At 46.7% G+C, this 22981-nt stretch overlaps 1 protein-coding gene across 1 annotated transcript in view; it reads right to left on the bottom strand.

Moving 5' to 3' along the window:
• Positions 1-22981, bottom strand: part of fndc1 (fibronectin type III domain containing 1) — a 342477-nt gene that overhangs the window by 147343 nt on the left and 172153 nt on the right. Inside the window, exons 4-6 of the mRNA XM_072507569.1 lie at positions 17004-17177; positions 16643-16738; positions 13876-13999 (exon numbers count right to left, since the gene is read on the bottom strand). Of these exons, the coding sequence (XP_072363670.1) occupies positions 13876-13999; positions 16643-16738; positions 17004-17177 (394 nt within the window). The remainder of the gene's footprint in view (positions 1-13875; positions 14000-16642; positions 16739-17003; positions 17178-22981) is intronic.

Below are 22981 nucleotides of genomic sequence, written 5' to 3'. Positions count from 1 at the left end.
GTTAAAAGCCCATGGTGTTAAGGGTAAGATCCTGGCATGGATAGAGGATTGGCTGACTGGCAGAAGGCAGTGTGTGGGGATAAAGGGGTCTTTTTCAGGATGGCAGCCGGTGACTAGTGGTGTGCCTCAGGGGTCTGTGCTGGGACCACAAATTTTCATAATATACATTAATGATCTGGAAGAAGGAACTGAAGGCACTATTGTTAAGTTTGCAGATGATACAAAGATCTGGAGAGGGACAGGTAGTATTGAGGAAGAAAGAGGGCTGCAGAAGGATCTGTACATGCTAGGAGAGTGGGCAATGAAGTGGCAAATAAAATACAATGTGGAAAAGTGTGTGGTTATGCACTTTGGAAGGAGGAATTTAGGCATAGACTATTTGCTAAATGGGGAAATGCTGAGGAAATCAGAAGCACAAAGGGACTTGGGAGTCCTTGTTCACGATTCTCTTCAGGTTAATGTGTGGGTGCAGTCGGCAGTTAAGAAGGCAAATGCAATGTTAGCATTCATGTCAAGAGGGCTAGAATACAAGACCACGGATGTACTTCTGAGGCTGTGTAAGGCTCTGGTCAGAGCTCATTTGGAGTATTGTGAGCAGTTTTGGGCCCCGTATCGAAGGAAGGATGTGCTGGCCTTGGAAAGGTCCAGAGGAGGTTCACAAGAATGATCCCTGGAATGAAGAACTTGTCGTATGAGGAACGGTTGAGGACTCTGAGTCTGTACTCGTTGGAGTTTAGAAGGATGAGGGGGATCTTATTGAAACTTACAGGATACTGCGAGGCCTGGATAGAGTGGACGTGGAGAGGATGTTTCCACTTGTCGGAAAAACGAGAACCAGAGGACACCATCTCAGATTAAAGCAATGATCCTTTAAAACTGAGATGAGGAGGAATTTCTTCAGCCAGAGGGTGGTGAATCTGTGGAACTCTTTACCGCAGAAGACTGTGGAGGCCAAATCACTGAGTGTAAGACAGAGATAGATAGGTTCTTGATTAATAAGGGGACCAGGGGTTATGGGGAGAAGGCAGGAGAATGGGGATGAGAAAATGTCAGCCATGATTGAATGGCGGAGCAGACTCGATGGGCCGAGTAGCCTAATTCTGCTCCGATGTCTTATGGTCCTATTTTCAGCTAATGTAGTGCACTCCAGTGTGTCCCTACAAATGCTTTAGCAGTATCCTTATGAAATCTTTAGACCGGAAGAGATAAAATCAAAGAAACGGGAACAAAGGAAATAAACAGGAAGTAGTCTTACAATATCTCTTTTTCCTTTATCTGCATATCATGAGCGGCACATTAGCACAGTGGTTAAGTACTGATGTTTCACAGCACCAGGGACCCGGGTTCGATTTCCGGCTTGGGTCACTGTCTGTACGGACTCTGCACGTTCTCCCTGTGTCTGCGAGGGTTTCCTCTGGGTGCTCCGGTTTCCTCCCACAAGTCCTGAAAGACGTGCTTGTTAGGTTATTTGGACATTCTGAATTCTCCCTCAGTGTACCCGAACAGGCACCGGAGTGTGGCGACTGGAGGCTTTTCACAGTAACTTCATTTCAGTGTTAATGTAAGCCTACTTGTGACACTAATAAAGATTATTATTAATTTGTATCTGTATTTTAGTCAATAACCGTATCATTATTATTCAAGCAACTTTCAGCAGTAGTTTTTCTAATAAACTATACCTTTTATCTTGTCTGAGATTAAGGTTTTCTGCCGGGTTATTTATAAATGGAACCACTGATAAATTAAAAGTCGGCTTAATATACAAACACACACACACACACACACACAACAAATTCTTGGACCATTTTAAGCCTTTTATGTGGTCGTGACAATTGGGGTTTTGTGCCAGAGATTGTATCCATTGCAAAATGAGCCAGGATTTAATCTGTAGTGAGAAGAGCCAAATTTTGAACTGGAAGTAGAAGGGAAGTAACAGACTCCAAATTGTTTGAAACCATAAACAACAAGAAGCTTTGTTTTACAAAAAGTACAAACAATAAGTTAAGATAGCAACTGTTGACATTCAAGAGTTTAGCGATCTGGAGGCTTTGAATTGGCAAGACGATAGATGCTCAGTGTCTAAGGGCGCAAAAATCCATTGCTAGGCAGGTAGGACTTCAGATCCCCAGTAAGAAAAAGAAACAGGAATTCCTGGAAATATTGGCTGAATATTTTGAATTCAGTCCAGAGTTAAAATGAGCAGCAAATGCTGATTCAGAACCAGACCGAGTTACTCCAGCCAAAACAGAACTGGAATAACTGAGGCTGAACGGACTGAACAGTTTCAGCAGGGATCTGAAAAAATACGAACAGCTACAGGGGGAAACTCAGCCCATGAAGGTTCAATCAGCTGGACAAAAGCCCACAGAATTAAACAGGAACCAGACAGGCCCCCACATGGTTAAAGAGATAGTGAGGGAGATGCCCCACTTAGTCAAAGAGCTTGAGGATTGTCACTTGATAGTTAAGCCAAGTCCAATAAGTGGAGAGGTAGAAAAAGGACCATCTGAAAGTAAGAAGTACACGAAGGTGCCATGCCTATCAGGGTGGGGTCAGAGTGCAGTTGTGAAATGAAGACACTGAATTCAGTTCAAACAAAGATTTTAATTTAAAAAGTTGTGACCTGAGGGGCAGCCTAAAAAGCGTTGGAGAAAAAAGCCACAAAACAAAACACAGAAGTTGTTAAACTAGCTCAAAATGAATGACTGGTTTAGATTCTCCGGCTGCTCGTTGGCGGCAGCATTCTCTAGTCCCGCCAGCAGCACACCCTGCCCGCGGGTTTCCCGGCGGCGTGAGGGGACTTCAACGGGAAATCCCATTGACAAGCGACGGGAGAAACGTGCCACCAGCGAACAGCGTGCCAAATTCCCCATCCTCGCTAGCAGCGGTAGCAGGGCGGACTCGCAACGGAGAATCCAATCCAAAATCTGGTCTGAGTGGAATGAGGAAAAACAAAGGTTTTAACGGTTCAAAGATTTTAAACTGTTCAAAGAAAAAAATCAGACAAGAATATCAAACATTTTACTGGAACATAAAAAGCATATTAATAACATTCTTGTATCAGCTAAAAGAGACTTTGACCAAAGACAAGTTATTGGCACAGGAAGAGGCCATTGCTAACTTGCTGACGCAGAGAGACAATTTAAAAGGTTTATGTTTGGGAAGTAAACAGTTAAGCAAACCCATGTTAAAAAGGGTAACTATCTACAAACAGATGAATTAGGAGAAGTAGGCCACTCTGCCCCCTGTTACTGCTCCTGCTAAATAAGTTTAGCTTTAGATTTGTCTGGCACATTCTTTGAAGGCATCCATTACGTATCAGACCAGACCCCCACAGTTGCTGGGATACCCGACAGAAACCCCAATATTTTCCTTAATTTGTAAGACTGTGAGGAAAAGATACTTCACTCCAGGAGTGATTCCATGACAAATATAGATGTGGTATATTAAAACAAACTTTATTATTAACACATAGCATCATAAAGAAAATAGCTTACAATTACCAGTTAAACAATGCTTAACAGTACAATGACACAATAATTCCTAACTGCTATCTTTATCTCCACTCAAACACCACCCATCTCAGGTCACAATCCACTTTTCAATACATTTAGCAGACCCAGGAATACTTGCTTAATGGAGAGGTCTTGAATACCCTGCTTTCAGAAAAGAGTTATCCAGGACACAAATTGCAGATGGCTGCCTGTCTCAAACTGTTTAACCTGTCAGCCTTTGAGACACTGTTTCTGTCCTGTCCACAGGCAAAACTTTAACTCACTATTTTGAGAAAAACTGCTACTCGGTCCGCAGAAAATCATCAAAGGCGCAATCGGAGGGCCACGTCTTGCCCGGTGATGCACCAAGGCCGTTAAATCTCACGAGAGGTGTTTACAGGATTTACGATGCTCGCAACGCCTCACGAGATCTAGTGAGATCTCGTGAGATGTCGCGATCTGGATCTCACCCTCAATTGGGTGTGATCCAGATTTACATTTTTAAGAGAGCAGTTAGGCTTATTTAAATATGTCGGTGCCAGATTCTCCCAAATCCTGTTTTTTGCCGTTGGTGTACGACTGGTGTTTTTGCTGTCTTCCTGCCTGTTTTGCGTTTTCCTTCGGTGATAGCTCTATGTTTGATTTGATTTATAATGTGCCAGACTGAACTGTGCCCCTCTTGGGAGGGGTGGAATGGTTTTCTCTCTCTCCTCTGCCGTGCTCCGTGTTGGAGCGATCTTTTCTAATGGACTGGGCTGGTGAGCCTTTCCACTGATATCGGTTGGAGAGGGGGTTGAGTTCTGGGTATCAAGTGTTTGGTGTCCTCATTATATTGTCTTCTGTATTTTTGATACTGTCAATAAACTAAAATATTTGCAGGTTGTGTTTACTGCTTGCTCCTGCTGGTGGCTGCAGATGCCTGGAGGCTGCAGTTGCTGTTTCCTTCCTTTTCTGTAACCGGAAAGACAATTTTTCTAAGATACCTGGGTCCTGGAACACCTGGCACAGGGCGGTATACGAATCCAGAAGGCAATCCGGTTTGAACCTAGACGACGCTGCGGGATTGGTGCACGACATTGTTCCAAATGGGCCACGTGCTAACGCTGTTAAGAAATGCTTTTGCAGATTGCTGATGTTTTTGTTGCTGGTGTGGTGAGTGCTGCGTGTAACTGCCACATCACCGCGGGTTAAACGCACTGGAAGGCAAGATGTTCAACTACATGGAACATGTGGATGCCAGGATTTGGTTCCGGTGAGATTGAGCCGTGTGGGCGGGCCTGCACAGCTGTGGTTCTAGATGGAGAATGGCACTGATACGTGGAACAAGTCGCCCATTGATGGACAGATAATTTCTTCAACAAAGTTCTGGACATGATAACACATTCTCTGGCTTATCTTCAGTTTTTACTGAGGAACCTATGAGGGGTGATACCGTGTGATTTTGTGTGAATGTAAGCTGATATAGTTTTGTATTGGTACCAGTATGGAAGGGCAATGTTTCCTTGTTGCTTAATGGTTAGTGTGACATGTGGAATGTTACATAGTTGATTTTCAAATCTTTGTTATTGTTGACCGTTTAATAAACAAAATATTCGCAAGTGCATTCTCGTGGATCCACATGCCATGTCTCAAACGATGATTATTGCAACACATTTCAAACAAACTTTGAAACCTGAACAATGTGCCTGAACTCGAGAAGCATCAGCACCATAGAGGGAGCAGCAAACAATCAAACACTCGAAGAGCTGGGCTTCAGCACTGAGGATAGCCTCACAAACACAGGATCAGGGGAGGGCCCCTGTGCACGGTCTCTCTAATGTTCCCAGCAGAGGTCTGGGGTCCGGGGGCTCCTGCTGTGGCCGGGAGTGACTGTGCACAATAAGGTTCTCCACCACAACTGGCTTGCTGCATGGCACTGTGAGAGAAGGAGGGTCACGCAAGGGTGGGGGAGGCTTGGGGGATTTGAATGTCGCGGGCTAGTTGTCAGTATATCTCCTTCTCCAATCCCTTACTACTGATACCAAAATGGAAGGTGGTGTCGGTCTCACAGAGGATACCCTCATGGTACTGGTGGCAGCCAGGTGGCCAGACGCCAGAGAAGGCAGCAGCCCTGACACAGGCTGGAGGCAGCACCCAACATGAGGGGGGCCGTCATACAGCTTGAAGACCCAGCTGTCCATCAGGCTGAGGAGGTTCCCAGAGGGTGAGCCCAGTGACAACCTGCACTGTAAATTGTTTGAAACCAAGGTGTACAGGCGTCACTGGTCGTTCAAGGAGATGATGGACAGCATGTGCCACAGGAGACTCCGTGTCAACAAAGAGACAGTGGGGCACCTGTGCCACATTCTCACAGACTTGGTGCCATGTAAAGGAGGAGGACACCTTCTCCAGTGGCTGTGAAAGTCACCACAGCCCTGGATTCTTATGCAACCGGTTCATTCCAGGACTCGATCGGAGTCCTGCAGAGCATTTCCCAAGCTACAGCCCACCAGTTAATCAGTGAGGTCATGAATGCCTTGTATGCCAAGGCAGCAAACTATATTAACTTTGAACTGGACCAAGCCCACCAAGATGCCTGGCCAGCAGGATTCTCTGCCATCGCCGGGATGCCCCAGGTCCAGGAGATAATTGATGGCACGCATGTCGCCTTGCGTGTATTGGGGCATCAGGGAGTGCCCTTCATTAACAGCAAGGGGTTCCACTCCCTGAATGTTCAACTTGTGGGGGGGGGGGGCACAGTAGCACAGTGGTTAGCACTGTCGTTTCACAGTGCTTCACCCGGGTTTGATTCCCGGTTTGGGTTACTGTCTGTGCGGAGTCTGCACATTCTCCCAGTGTCTGCGTGGGTTTTCTACGGACGCTCCCGGTTTCCTCCCTCAAGTCCCGAAAGACATGCTTGTTAGGTAACTTTGACATTCTGAATTCTCCCTTAGTGTACCCAAACAGGTGCCGGCATGTGGCGACTAGGGGATTTTCACAGTAACTTCGCTGCAGTGTTAATGTAAGCCTACTTGTGACACCTTGATTAGTATTATAAAAAAACACCTCCAGATCATGTATGTTTGTCCACGCATCCCAGGGAGCATGCATGACAGCTACATCCTGGGACACTTGGAGACCCCCATCGTCTTCGATGATCACCCCAAGATGATGGGTGGCTCTTGGGGAATAAAGGGTGCCCACAGAGGTCCTGGTTGTTGACGCCAAGGCGGAGGCATGTTGCTATCCGTGCTGCTCAAAATGCGCTTCACATGCCTGGATCGCTCTGGCGATGTGCTGCAGTGAACCCCCAGGAGGGTCTCCTGCTTAATAGTGACCTACTGTGCCTCCACTACCTTGCACAGTAGCGGGGTAAAATTCTGCAGGTGGATAAAAGGGACATGTGGCCTTGTCTGAGGAGGAGCAGGGCCAGGAGAGGCTGGAGGACGAGCCGGGGAAGGACCCGCCGGAGGAGCCGGAGGGTGGAGGACAATCGATGGCAAGGCATGCCCGGAGGACCACGGAGGCCTTCATCCTCACCCAATTCTGATAGGCTGAGGCTTTGTCCTTCAGCTCACCCCATTCACAGCCACCCCCCCCCCCACCCCCCCCCCCCCACTTCCTTCCCCTTCCTTTGATATTCTTGCAACATCACCCAAGGTGATGGGCCTGTGTAGGCACTGTCAGCGGGTCAATATAAAAGGCAGGAGAGAGATGATCAGTCGCTGTGAGGAAAGCTCTGGTGCTCCTCAGTTTATGCCAATGTCTGACTCCTGTTGTTCTGCTGAGAGTGCACACTCACACCCATCCTCTGAATAGAGTCTACTTCAGGGGCATTTGATCTTGGACCACTGTGCCCAGGAGGCGCAGGGAGTGCGGGTGCAGGCAGGTCCACTGTGAAGATTAATGTGGTAGATGCTTCACATGTATCAGGTGTAAGATGTTTTAATAGTGAACATTGGACATTTACAATCCCCGCTCGTTGCAGATTGTGCAAACCACCCCCGCACAGTGTCTCAATCACTCAATTGAGTGGTCCTCAATCTTCCTGATCATACATGATTTAGTGCTATGTTGAGGTGTGTCCCCAGGATGCACATCAGAGGGAGAGGCAGCCTGCTGCTTTTTGAGCCCTGTGGCCTTTGATGCCTTGGCGGACATTTTCTGGTGGGTCTAGAACCGGAGGGCCCTGGCAGACTTACCATCACTGGCATCACCGTACCACCCTGGTCTGCCCGCTGTCCTTAAGATGCACCGGTGTCAGGAGGGGGCTATTCAGAAGAACTGGAGACAGACCGGGTTGGCCTCCAGCGCTTCCTCCTCCTCGGTGCTGGCCCGAAGGACTCAGGGTCTCCATGTGACAGAGGGGAAGCAGTAATGATCTCCTGAAGCCTCTTGAGTTAACTGGCTCTGCTCGTCCTGCAGGCTCTCCATTGTCTGCTCTATGGTGACGACGCCTTCAGTGATGCTCCTCAGTGACTGGGAAATGCTCTGGAGTGCCTTGACAATGTCCACCTGTCTCTGGGACACATACCTCAGCAAGCGTGACGTGATGTCAACACCACCACTCAAGACGTTGAACTGATGCTCCAGGCTTTCCACTGCGTTTGCCACCCTAGCAATGCTGATCTCGGTGCCACACATTATCAGGATCATCCCCGACTCCTGTAGCCTTTGGGACTCTGCTGTGCCCTCACTGGAGTATTGCTGACATCCCTTCCTGAATCTCATGGCTGACTCTTAGCTATCAGCTCTGGGATAACCTTGTCCAGAGGCTTACCATTTGATTGGAACTTAGCTGAGTCCTGGGATCCAACTGACCTTTGACTGCTGACCCCCTCGGATGTTTCTGCCTCGACCTGATGTGCATCAGCAACTGTGTGGTGCTCACCAGATTGTGCCCCAGAAGCCTGTCTACTTATGTTGCCCACCGAGGTCTGTATCTCTGCGCTGGTGGAAGGGTGGAGTGATAGCTGTGCCGCCTCGCCAGTGGTCTCCTCGGAGCCCTTGCAACTCGGTAGAAGTGATTAGTCTTCTTCTTACATTGTATGGCAATCATCCTGATCATACTGCCCACACTGGCAGCCACTGCCTCCCAGGTGGTATTGGTGACCCTGCTGCTGGTCTTCTGACCTCTCGGGGGAACAGGATGTCCCGCCTTGCATCTACAACATCAAGAAGCCTTGTGAGGTCGGCATCCCCAAAGAGAGGAGCAGGTCTGCATGCTGTCATGCTTGTATGTTGACTGGAGTGAGCTGTGGTAGCACTTGAAAGCAGCTCCCCCTTGTTAGCAACAAGACTCTGAGGCACGAGTGGCGAAACAGACGGCCAGAGAGCCAGTAATGGAGAGAAGCTCAGGGGGCTCATTTGTGGCACTAACTTCTATTCAATAAAGGCTGATGAGAAACACCCTGCCAATCGAGCCCAAAGTGACACTTCAAAATCTTTCCATTAAATCACGCTCAATATCTCTAATTATCTACTCCCCAGGGAACCTAATTATATAAACAAAATTCCATTAACCCAACTTTTATGACGCTTTAATTGCAACTCCATCTCCAGAAAGCCTGCTGCCTTTAAAACCAGGATGTTTAAAAACATGACTGCAGCAGTCACACACACTAACCCATGCTTTTAACCCTTACTGCACCAACTACATATCATACAATGTATCTGAAATTCCTATATTTTTCACACATTAATAATGAAAAGGTCGCAAAACGTGAGCCCTGATAAGCTCCAAAGTTAAAATCAGTGGAAACCATTGTAAAAATCAAGGGAAAGAAGAAAAACCCCAGATTAAAAATATAAGTGGAAAATAAAAATAGTAGACTGTATAGAATCAGCCATCTGTCGAGGTGTAGAACAATGTTTGTATTTCTTTACCTGTTATTTCCTCAATGTACTTCTGTAAAAAAAATGAAAATACATATATTCCAATTTATCCCGTAAGGCCTGGGATGTGACAAACGTGTAGCATGATGCTTTAGATTTTTAATGATAACTGCTTTAAAAGCACATTGTGGCGGTTGTCACCTTAAGACCAACCTTATTGAGTAAGCGTCATGTGAACTGTAATGCATGTAAAATTCTGCTGTCCATGTCCTTTTCCTCAATGAAAAGTCTAATGATGACCATGAAACCATTGTTGATTGTCGTAAAAACTCATCTGGCTCACTAATGTCCTTTCGGGAAGAAAATACCCAGATTCACAGGAATGTAGTTGACTCTTAAATGCCCCCAGGGATGGGCAATAAATGCTGGCACAGCCACATCCCAGGAACAAAAAAAAAAGTTAATCCCTCATAATTTAAAAAGGGGGTTATATAAGGAACCGAAGGCGAGTGTCCGGACAAATAATATCAGTTCGAGATACTTTTCTCTCCATCGTGGGACGAGACAGGGATGTCCTATGTCCCCCCCTGCTGTTTGCACTTGCGATTGAGCCGTTGGCCATCGCATTGAGATGTTCGGGAGCATGGAAAGGAATAGTGCGGGGGGGCGGGGAATAGAGCATAGGGTGTCCTTATATGCCGACGACTTGCTGCTGTATGTGTTGGAGCTGAGTGCATCGATTGGAGGAATATTGGAGCTACTGCGGGTACTTGGGTCTTTCTCGGGGTACAAGTTGAACCTGGACAAGAGTGAGTACTTTGTGGTGTCTCGGCCGGGGGTGGGGGCAGGGGTGGGGGGGCTGCCATTCCGTAGAGCAGGGACTCATTTTAGGTATCTGGGGGTGCAGGTTGCCCGGGAGTGGGGGAGGCTTCGCAGGTACAACATCACTAATTTGGTGGGGAGAGTGAAAGCCGATCTGGCAAGGTGGGATGGCCTTCCTCTGTCACTGGCGGGTCGGGTACAGGCGGTTAAAATGAATGTGTTGCCGCAATTCCTGTTTATTTTTCAATGCCTACCGATTTTCCTGCCAAAGTCTTTTTTCAGGGAGATTGAGGGAAGGATGACCTCATTCATATGGGGAGGGAAGGTGGCCAGAGTGAGAAAGGTGCTGCTACAGAGGGGAAGGCAGGCAGGGGTTTGGGTCTCCCGAACCTGTTGTACTACTACTGGGTGGCGAATGTGGAGAAAGTGCGGAGCTGGGTCAGAGGGGTTGATTCTCAGTGGGTCAGAATGGAGGAGAGCTGAAGGCACTTGCAACAGCGCCGCTCCCAATAGCTCCGGGGAAATATTCAGGGAGTCCGGTAATAATAGCTTCATTGAAAATCTGGAGGCAGTTTCGCCAACACTTCGGGTTGGGTTTAGGGTCAAGGGAAATGCCGATTCGGGGGAACCACAGATTTGAGCCAGGGAGGTGGGATGGAAGTTTTCGGAAATGGGAAGAGAAGGGGATTAAGACGCTAAAAGATTTGTTTCTTCGGGGTCGGTTTGCAGGATTGAGGGAGCTGGAAGCGAAGTATGGGCGAGAGCAGGGAGAAGTGTTTAGGTACATGTAGGTTCGGGATTTTGCCAGGAAGGAGATACAGAGCTTCCCGGAGGAACCGGCCTCCACATTGCTGGAGGAGGTGTTGACGACAAGGGGACTGGAGAAGGGGGCAGTGTCAGCGGTGTACGGAGCTATTTTGGAAGAGGATAAGGCACCACTGGAAGGGATCAAAGCAAAGTGGGAGGAAGAGCTGGGAGAGGTTATAGAGGAGGGGGTCTGGTGTGAGGTGCTCCGGAGAGTGAATGCCTCCACCTCATGTGCGAGTTTGGGGCTGATACAGCTGAAGGTGGTATATAGAGCGCACCTCACGAGGGCGAGGATGAGCCGATTTTTTGAAGGAGTAGAGGATGTGTGTGAGCGTTGCGGGGGGGCCGCGAATCACGTTCATATGTTTTGGTCCTGTCCAAAGCTAGGGGAGTACTGGAAGGAGGTGTTTAGGGTAATTTCCAAGGTGGTGCGTGTGAAACTGGACCCGGGTCCCCAGGAGGCTATATTCGGGGTGTTGGACCAGCCAGGGTTGGAAACGGGAGCGGAGGCAGATATCATAGCCTTTGCCTCGTTGATCGCCCGACGGCGGATCCTGCTGGGATGGGGAGCAGCCTTTCCACCCAGTGCCCTGGCGTGACGGGGGGACCTGTTGGAATACTTGACCCTTGAGAAGGTTAAGTTTGAACTGAGGGGAAGCTCGGAGGGGTTCTACAAGTCATGGGCACTATTTATTATGCACTTTCAAGAACTGGATAACATCGAACATTAGTTGGGGGGGGGCTGTGTAGATTAAGGGTGACTACGGGTAATCCCTGATTCCTTTTTGTCATTTGTTTATGTAAACATGCGAGCTGATGTTTGGGGGTTGGTGGGCAGATGGGGTCGTTGTTATTATGGGGATTGACATATCTTGCTGATTATTGTTTATTGTTGATGGGTGTCAATGTGGGAGAAAATGTGAAAAAGGAGAATAAAAATATTATATTAAAAAATTTTTTTTTTTAAAAGGGGGCTACATACACATGGACAAATTCTTAGCTTACAAAAAACTTTAAGGAAAATGCGATTGCGATATCCAAAGGCCTGAAAACAATGTTCCACATGAAAACAATGTCACAATCAACACCTACCATGGAGAATCTCTCTAAGTGGAGCAGTGTTCCTAGTTAGAAAGAGTGCACTATAGACTAGCTCATAGAATGCACATAATGAAGCAACATTTTAAATAAAGTTTGTTTGTTCAACTTAAGAAGCCTCCGGGAGTACGTTTTTACACATATAATACTAATAATCTTTATTGTCACAAGTAGGCTTATATTAACACTGCAATGAAGTTACTGTGAAAAGCCCCTAGTCTCCACATTCCGGCGCCTGTTCGGGTACACAGAGGGAAAATTCAGAATGTCCAAATTACCCAACAGCACGTCTTTCGGGACTTGTGGGAGGAAACCGGAGCACCCGGAGGAAACCCACGCAGACACGGGGAAAATGTGCAGACTCCACACAGACAGTGACCCAAACTTGAATCGAACCTAGGTCCCTGGCGCTGTGAAGCTACAGTGCTAACCACTATGCTACCGCGTTGCCCCTTGTGTTTGCTCAACAAAAAACGTTTAAAACACCTTCATTCAAAAACTTTTGTAACTTTTATCTTTTTAAGACTAAAAATTGTCTGCTTGGCCAATGGCAGTGGGAGACAGTGGCATAGTGGTATTCTTTCTGGATTAGTAAACTAGAGGCCGAGGTTCGAATCCCACCACAAGTGGTGAAATTTGAAATCAATTAAAAACTGGAATGAAAAGATGATCATGAAACCATTGTTGATTGTCGTAAAAACTCATCTGGTTCACGAATGTCCTTTAGGGAAGAAAATCTGTTATCCTTACCCAGATTCACAGGAATGTAGTTGACTCTTAAATGCCCCCAGGGATGGGCAATAAATGCTGGCACAGCCACATCCCAGGAACAAAAAACAAATTTGAGCCCCTCATAATTTAAAAAGGGGGCTACATACACCCGTACAAATTCTTAGCTTACAAACCATATGAAGGAAAATGCGATTGCGACATCCAAAGGTTTGAAAACAATGTTACATATTGTGTTTGCATGTTAGCCACATTAGGGTGAGTATCTGGGGACTAGATCACAAATTTACACATGACGATTAGAATTCTAACATTGGAGTGTTGGGTTTACGGCGACTGATATAAATCAGCTCTCGTTGAGGAAAAGGATCTGGACAGCAGAATTTTACATGCATTACAGTACCAGGAGCATGGAATTATCATGGCTACTGGACGAGCAATCTAGTGGCCTGCACTATAATCCAGAGAATTTGAGTTCAAATTCCACCATGACAATTTGATTTCAGGTTTTTTTAAACTCAAAATATAAGCAAAACTGGTACGAGTACAAGACCATGAAGATGGTGACATAACTCGAATTCAAATTTAGGGAATGAAATCTGGAATCCTTTTTCAGGCAGCTCCAGTCCCACAACAACATGGTTGACTCTGAGCTGCTGTTCGAAGAGGCCTAGCAAACCACTCAGTCCTTATCAAACTGGTTCAAAGAGGCACCCCATCACATCTCCAAAATAAAAAAAAAGGTTGATGCAACAGCATTTGAATAGTTGGGAGATGACAAAAGTGCAGACGGGTGTTTCAGCAACAGATGGGCTTGGATAATAGCAGGGTATGGTGGCATTGAAGATTTATAAATGTGGCACAAGGTCAGAGGCTCAGCTAAGAGTTAAGTAGGATGTAAAGCTGTGAACAACCCGACTGGCTCGTGCGCAACACTGAAACATGCTAACTAGACGTTTTGCTCTCATCGTCTTTTCATAAACAGCTGTGAGTGCATAACATACAGTTCATTGCCAGGAGCTGGTTTCTTCACATAGCTCAGGAAAGGCAGCCGAACAGGAAACACATATTAATTAATCACAATGAAGACTGCAGCTTGCTGTCCACATACCTGTCTGAGCCAGCACCACGGCTGTTTTCCTTTTGAAGTGCAGGATCGACCCATATAACGAGCACAGACTGTGGACTCATAACGCGAACTGTGATGTCTCTGGGTTCATACAATTCATTATTCTCTAAATCAAAAACAGAGGTGATCGTCCAAAACTAATTACTGCCATATCAAAAGTATTTGGACAATTTTGAGGATGAAGTCAAAAATGCAAAGTTAAAACATTTGTGAATACTATGATAGGTATTAAGGTTCTGAGAAAGTTCCATTGCCACAAATAAATAGAGAAGACTTCTGAAGCCTCCTGGTGTCGAGACACAGTTGACAGGAGTATGGATTTGAGAAGCAGGTATTGAAAGCAGTGCACCCGAGAAACAGTGTGCGTTTGAATCATTTTCTGGTGTTTGTATCGAAATCTTTCCAACCTTTATGTCTAAAGTAATATAGTTCAGTTTTCTTGTTTAATCATTGTTGTGTTAAAAGTACACTGGTAGACAATTGTGATTGTGTTCAGTAACTCACCTGCACTGTTTCTAAATAAATCAAAGATAGGGGGCGCAATTCTCCCATCGGGAGACTAAGTCCCGATGCCGGAGTAAAAACCGGAGCGTTTCACTCCAGCGTCGGAGGCCGTTCCCAGCCCCCTATTCTCCCGCCCCCGGGTGGCTAGGAGCGGCGCCGTGTCATTTACGTGCGCCGGGCCTTGGCGCCGCGTAAAAGCGGCGTCGCGTAAATGACGTCATCCGCGCAAATGACGTCATCCGCGCATGCGTGGTTGCCGTCCTCCCTGCGGCCACCCCGCAAGAAGATGGCGGATCAATCTTGCGGGGCAGCTGAGGAAAGGAGGTCCTCCTTCAGAGAGGCCGGCCCGCCGATCGGTGGGCACCGATCGCGGGCCAGACCTCCTTTGAGACCCCCCCCCCGGTGCAGGAACCCCCCTCGCCCCCCCACAGGCCGTCCCCCCAGCATTCCCGCGCTGTTCCCGCCGGCAGCGACCAGGTGGGGATGGCGCCGGCGGGAACCTGTCGTGTTGGGCAGGCCGCTCAGCCCATCCAGGCCGGAGAATCGCCGCTCGCCCATTACCAACGGCAAGTGCCGATTCTCCCAGTGGCCAGCCGTGAGTCGCGCCGCGCCGGTTTGGGGGGGGGTGGGAGAATCGCGTGCGGGCGTCGGGATGGCGTGGCAGGACTCGTGCGGCGCCCAGGCGATTCTCCCACCCGGCGTGGGGGGGAGAATTCCGCCCAGGATATACCAAGCCAGGTTTCATTTGGGGATCTGACTGATCTAGGAAACTTCAGCTGGGATTCTTGATTTTCCACTTATTAAAGGTAACGACTAGACAAGTGGCTGCTGTGTGAATCACCTATGGTTCAATGAAGGTCAATGCAAACTCAAGGAATCTTTTGGTTAAGTACTTTACAACCTGTTGTCCTGAACATTGAGTTCAACAACTTCAGATCATAATGACTGCTCACTTTCCTCAGACAGTAGGTGCCGATAATAATTTCATTGTTGCCACTGAATCTTCTCTTTATCATCCCATTTTGCCTTGCACTATTATTTATCTGTAATTTCAGACATTCCCGTTTCTTCATTCCTACTCGGCCAACCTTCCACCCCCCCCCCCCCCCCAATCCCAACAGCCCCCTCACCACCCGCAACCCCCACCTGCACCCCTCTCGGCCCCCACACCCCAAACTCGCAAGCCCTGAACCTACCCAGTCAACTCTTTACCTTGACTCGGATTTGTTCAAAACTGTAAAATAACAACAGCATTCAGTTCTGGCCATAAATCATCAGCTTGAAATATTACCTCTGTCTTTCTCTTAAAATCTATTGCCCAGCCTCAATTAAGCTGCCCAGTCCAGTAGATGGTCAACCAATGTTTCCACTGTGCATAGCAGTTAACCTGTCCTGTCCAGTGAATGGTTAACCAGTGTCTCCACTGTGCATAGCAGCTAACCTGTCCTGTCCAGTGAATGGTTAACCAGTGTCTCCACTGTGCATAGCAGCGAACCTGTCCTGTCCAGTAAATGGTTAAGCAGTGTCTCCACTGTGCATAGCAGTTAACCTGTCCGTTCCAGTGAATGGTTAACCAGTGTCTCCACTCTGCATAGCAGTTAACCTGTCCTGTCCAGTGAATGGTTAACCAGTGTCTCCACTCTGCATAGCAGTGACCTGTCCTGTCCAGTGAATGGTTAAGCAGTGTCTCCACTGTGCATAGCAGTTAACCTGTCCTGTCCAGTGAATGGTTAAGCAGTGTCTCCACTGTGCATAGCAGCGAACCTGTCCTGTCCAGTGAATGGTTAACCAGTGTCTACACTCTGCATAGCAGTGACCTGTCCTGTCCAGTGAATGGTTAAGCAGTGTCTCCACTGTGCATAGCAGTTAACCTGTCCTGTCCAGTGAATGGTTAAGCAGTGTCTCCACTGTGCATAGCAGTTAACCTGTCCTGTCCAGTAAATGGTTAACCAGCGTCTACACTCTGCATAGCAGTTTGCTATAAATTCATATAGTAACAATTACACTAACGCAAAATTTCTAGGCTTGTCCAGGCATTCTCAAATTGAAATCCACCTCAACATGAAACCCCAACAGATGTGAGGAAAGGCATGTTATTTACTTGTTGGGAACGAATATATGAACATTTTTGTGAATAAGAATATCACAATTAGAGTATTCATTTACATCTCATATGAAACCTGCATATGGAAGCAAAAACCTTCTAATACTGCTTCATGTTAATAGATTTTCCAACCAAACCCACCTGGAACTTTCTGTTTTGTTGCGATTGCTCTGTGAACAGATTCCCTCTGCCCTAAGGCTCTTGCCCGAGGAGACATCCCATACAGTGATTCAGGGACTGTGGAAAGACAAATGTATAGGAAAAAAAAATCCACAGCAATCATTCCACTATTCAATGTCTTGTTATGTCAGGTTCCATTGCAATACTGAGAAACAATTTTCAAACCCATTATTTATTACTTCATGTACACAATTTACCAATTTTACAAACTGACGGTTGCATATCTGCTCCAAAATGTAAAATGAAATTGCCTTAGTAATTGTAAAATTGTCAGGACTGTTTCAATATTGCATGTTGTTGGTACAGTAGGTAAATGACCCACCAACTTTCTGTACTTCATGTCTCCGTTGCTCTTTTGGATGTGGTGCATACTTCATTCTCCTGCCAAGCAGATAGCTTCTAGCTGGAGAAATACGACGAGGTGATCTCAATCGAGGTGAAACCTTCTCGTCAGATCTGACTCCCAGATGATGAGGTCTCTTTGATGCGCTTCGGTCTAAAACAAAAGGCATTCCTCAAGTTAATTTTCTTCCAGTAAATATTAGTTGCTTCTATTTAACACCCAAAATTATATAGAACTTTTGAAAAAAAGTCCGATGGTGCTTCCCAAAGTGAAAAAGAAAAGAGAAAGGATACGGCGGCACAGTGGTTAGTACTGCTGCATCACAGCGGCAGGGACCCAGGTTCAATTCCAGCCTTGGGGTGACTGTCTGTGTGCACTTTGTACGTTTTCCCCTGTTGTGGGTTTACTCCGGTTTTCTCCCACAGTCCAAAGATGTGCGGCTTAGGTGGATTGGCCATGATAAAGTTGCCCCTTCTTTTTCAGGGATTTGAAGGATAGGGTGGGGGAGTGTGCCTAGGTAGGCTGCTCTTTCTGAGGGTTGGTGTGGACTCGATGGGCCAAATGGCCCCCTTCTCCAGTGTAGGGATTCTACGCTGATGTAGGAGGGATTAACAAGGGTGAAAGAGATGTGTTTTAAGGAAGCTTTCTAGTGGAGGCGGAGCTGAAGAGGCACACAAGGATGGATAAATCACAGAATGGAAGGTCTAGGTAGCTAATGGGTGAAGGGGATGGAGATAATGTACAAAAGGTTAAGGTAAGGAAAATAGGCTTCTGGACGGTTGTCAGGATGGAGGAACGGCCAGAGAGCACAAGATAAGATTTTCAGTTGGTGCTTATAGGCTTTCACAGATCAAAGGAGGGGTAATGGGTGAGGGATCAAATACAGACAGTAGAGTTTTGGATCACCTGACTTTCACAGAGGATGGGAAGCCATCCAGAAGAGTACAGAAGTTGAATCTGGAGGTGACATGAAGGCTTCAGCAGTGACTTAGCTGAAAGAGGGTAAGAGTGATGTAAGAGGCTGTAATGCTATGAGGATGGACATAGGTGGTCTTTTTGATTAAAAGGATTATAAGATTGAAAATTCAGTTCAACATTCAATACTTTCATTCATGCTGAAATCGTAACAAGGAGGAAGATGGAATCTATGTCAAGTATTTGTGGCAGGGGCCAATGACAATGGTTTTACCTCATCAAAGTTTAGTTAGAGGAAACAGTGGCCTATCCAAGACTGAATCTCAGATAAGCAACTTCACAATAGAGATAGTGGAAAGGTCAAGACAGGTCATGGAGAGGTAGAGTTGGGTGACAAAGTATGTGTATAAGTTGACTTCAGGGGCGAGATTCTCCGACCCCCCACCGGGTCGGAGAATTGCTGGGGGCTGGTGTGAATCCCGCCCCCGCCAGTTGCCGAAGTCTCCGGCACCGGATATTCGGCAGGGGCGGGAATCGCGCCGTGCCGGTTGGCGGGCCCCCCCGCTCGATTCTCCGGCCCGGATGGGCCGAAGTCCCGCCGCTAAAATGCCTGTCCCGCCGGCGTAAATTAAACCACCTACCTTACCGGCGGGACAAGGGGGCGCGGGCGGGCTCCGGGGTCCTGGGGGGGGCGCGGGGCAATCTGGCCCCAGGGGTGCCCCCACGGTGGCCTGGCCCACGATCGGGGCCCACCGATCCACGGGCGGGCCTGTGCCATGGGGGCACTCTTTCCCTTCCGCCTTCGCCACGGTCTCCACCATGGCGGAGGCGGAAGAGACTCTCTCCACTGCGCATGTGCGGGAATGCCGTCAGCGGCCGCTGACGCTCCCACGCATGCGCCGCCCGGAGATGTCATTTCCGCGCCAGCTGGCGGGGCACCAAAGGCCTTTTCCGCCAGCTGGCGGGGCGGAAATTCCTCCGGCGCCGACCTAGCCCCTCAAGGTTGAGGCTCGGCCCCCAAAGATGCGGAGCATTCCGCACCTTTGGGGCGGCGCGATGCCCGTCTGATTTGCACCGTTTTGGCCGCCAGTCGGCGGACATCGCACCGTTTCCAGAGAATTTCGCCCCGTATCTTCACCAGCAGTAGCATGCTCATAAGGAAGGAATCAAGCATAGAACCCCGGTGGACTCCAGAAGTAATGCTGAGGAAGAGGAAATTGTCGAAATGCTCTGGTCAGGATTGGTTAAACAAGAGTGGGACTAAGTGGGGGCAAACTCACTGAGCTGGATAATGAAGAACAATGGTGATGTTGATTCTTTCAAAGGCTGTAGACATGATAAGAAGAGATAATACACCATGATCACAACAGATGTAATTTGTAACTTCAGACATCACCGTTTCAAGTACTGCAATTGGGACCAAGACTTGCTCTGTGAGATATGAACAGATAGTTGCAGGAAAGATGGGAATGGTTTAAGACCCAACAACAATTTCAAGGATGTTAAAAAGAAAAGGGAGCTAGAGATGAGATGATAGTTTGCAATGACAGTCTGATCCAGGTTAGGATTTAGGAGGGGTGGGAAAATTTATAATGGCAGCTAACAAGGAGACTAGGAATGGAAGTTTGTGGTCAGCAATTTTGCAGGGATGGATAGAAAGCAGGAGGTGGGTGTGACAGATGGGATGAACTCAGAGAGGCCTGCAAGGGGATTGTAATGATGCAGGTTCAGCTGTAGGTCAGGGCGAGTGGTGGATCTGAACTGACACATGTCTTGAGACTGAACTGAACGGATGTGCTTCCTTCTCACCAAGTTTATGAATTCATCACACTTGTTATTGGAGGAATGTTAGGAGACAATTGGTTGTGAGGGGAAAAAAGGATAATGTTTACTCTCTGGCATCTCAACCTGTAGAAGTAGGTGCTCTAACAGAACAGAGGGAAGCCTAATAGTGCTCGATTTGTTCCTGTCACATTTGGTGGCGTATAGCAAAACCATTTGTGTGCCAATACACTCAAGTCCGCAACCATTAGATTTGAGAAAGCAGATGTTGAACACACAGCTGTGAGAAGCATCAGGATAGGAGAAAGTAAAGGCTTTACTATGGGCAAGGGCATTAAAAGCATCGACAAACAAATCAATAGCTGCAGAAATATTGTGCCAAACTAAAATATAGACCTATGTTGGGTGACAGCTTAATTTTTGGATACATTTGATTTGACTAATGTCACTGCCTGAATAGAATTGAAAACTGTATGAAGTTTTGTAAGTTCTCCCCGTGTCTGCGTGGGTTTCCTCCCACAGTCCAAAGATGTTCAGGTTAGGTGGATTGGTCATGCTACATTGCTCCTTACTGTCCAAAGATATGCAGGTTAGGTGGGATTACGGGGACAGGGCGGGGGACTGGGCCTAGGTAGGGTGCTCTTTCAGAGGGTCAGTGCAGACTCAATGGGCCAAATGGCCTCATTCTGCACTGTAGGGATTCTATGGAAGTCAGCTGTGTGATACTAATGCAATGCAAAGTGTGTTAAAGTCCTTTGTCCTTTTAATGGAGGCATTATTTCTGACTTCATATGTATTTAGTGCCAAATTAAAACAGTGGGAAAATAATATTGACAAAAGCATTCATATAACATTCTAAAGTAACTTCCAGACTTCTAGGTCTCATCCTCTGCTACTAATGATTGTGGTTTACCATAGACAAAGCTGTTACATGTTTTTCACTGCGAACATATATAAATGCATATGTTTCTATTTTGCATTTATCTATATATACATATATATATATATTTACTAATAAAGAGGAAACAGGAAAGAAAATGTCAAATGTACTTGTAATATGAACCTAGTTTATTTAAACTGCTGGCAGTGGATGAATGTATCCTGTAGATATAAAGGATCATTTTGATGCAAATTATTTCTGCTGTATACAAATCTGGATATAATCAGCATTTTGCATGATCTGTTACAATGGCTCAATGAGCTTTTGATGTTTACATTTTGAAAATCAAACAATCCATAAAATTAAAAATTTATATCTTCTAAATATCTATCTATCGATAGACCAATCTATGTAATTGTTTATCTGTGACTGTCACATCATACACCCATCTATCTGTAGCTAAGTATGATGCACAGCTATTGGGTAAAATCAATCATTATTCCAGAGTGAGAGAATGTACTGAGCGAGCTACCTCAGGGTTTATTTTTGAGACCACTACTATATCTCATTACACAAATGACATGGAAACAAAAATGTAACATGAAGTGGTTAAATTTGCAGTTACCAAACTGAGAGGGCTGGGGGAATCAGACAAGGCAGTTCACCAATTAGATGACTGTCCAAAATAAATGCGTTGGCAAATCAACAGCAGAGAATAGAAAAATAAGCAACACAAACACATTGTTAGTGAGTTGAAATGAATAAGAATGAAATAAAAAGCGACTCAAGAATCCGGTTTATGAAGTTTCTTAATGCACCCTAACCAAGCCATATTGAATGTTTAGTTTAAAAGCCAGAGGAGGTCCTCCATCCTGACAACTGTCCAGAAGTCTATTTTCCTTACCTTAATCTTTTGTACATTATCTCCATCCCCTTCACCCATTAGCTACCTAGACCTTCCATTCTGTGATTTATCCATCCTTGTGTGATCTTGCACCTTGAATATTGTCAATGCAACAGTGGGTGTTTATTGGGCGGGATTTTCTGTACAACCAGCCATGTGTTGCGCTGCGGCGGAGGCATCTCGCCATTCACCGGTGGCGGGATCTGCAGGTCCTGCTGTTGTCAATGGGGTTTCCCGTTGAATGCACCCCTCGCTGCTGGGAAACCCATGGTGGGGGTGTGCCATCGGTGGGACAGGAAGATCCCCCCCAGCATGAACGGCTGGAAATGAGTGCCAAATCCTCCTCAAGACAATGCAGTCCCAGACAGAATTTGAAAATGATCTCCAATGAGCCTGAATGATTCATAGAGAAGTCTAAATAATTTCCACTGTCTACAGGTGAAGTTATATTTGACTGGCTTCAATCCAGCCCCTCTGTTCGGTGAATTTAAACTAGTGAGAGCCAAATTTAACTTAATATCATGATGAACCATTTCAGCTTCCTTCTTGTCGTAGGAAATCTTGAAGACTGACAATGACATTAAATCATATAGATCAGTGAGTATCATACACACCACATGTTAGCATCACGGTTTAAAATTCACTTCTATTACCAGTGTCAATGCATTGGGGACATAAACTGAACCACAGAAATGTAGAATACTTTCTTGTATTACTGATCTCTAACTAAAATATACCTTTTAAAAGGTACACTAGCCACCCTTCGAGCATCACACTACAGATGACACATTGTATACAGTTGAATACAACCAAGTGATCTGCTTTTGACTGAAGTCTGAACCGGGCGAGCAGTCCCACCTGCAAACTTTCCTGACCAAAAACCAATTAAACTCAGTGGCCTCAGGCCCCATTTATTTGATAATCAGCTCTCGTGTCTGAAGAGGATTCGGCTCCATCTTAACAATAGAATATTTAGAATTCTGCTCCTATCATTATGATGTGGGGATGCCGGCATTATCATTATAAAAGCATAACAATTATCAGAAAAAGAGTTGGCAATTCAACATTTCAAGTTGGTTTTGCCATTCAGTAAGATCATGGCTTTTGTTCCTCAACTCCATCTTTCTGTACTTGACCCCATGTCCCTTAATTTGCTACGTGTCTAAAAAATCTATCAATCTCTATCTTGAATGTTTGCTATGTCTGAGCGTCCATATGTCTCTGGGTGTCCACATGTCTCTGGGTGTCCACGGGCCTCTGGGTGTCTGCGGGCCTCTGGGTGTCCACGGGCCTCTGGGTGTCCACGGGCCTCTGGGTGTCCACGGGCCTCTGGGTGTCCACGGGCCTCTGGGTGTCCACATGTCTCTGGGTGTCTATGGGTCTCCGGGTCTCTGGGCGTCTACGGGTCTCTGGGTGTCCGCGGGTCTCTGGGTGTCTATGGGTCTCCGGGTCTCTGGGCGTCTACGGGCCTCTGGG

This window comes from Scyliorhinus torazame, chromosome 1, assembly GCF_047496885.1.
Source record: "Scyliorhinus torazame isolate Kashiwa2021f chromosome 1, sScyTor2.1, whole genome shotgun sequence".
Classification (NCBI taxonomy): Eukaryota; Metazoa; Chordata; class Chondrichthyes; order Carcharhiniformes; family Scyliorhinidae; genus Scyliorhinus; species Scyliorhinus torazame.
This window is presented reverse-complemented; position numbering and strand designations above follow the sequence as displayed.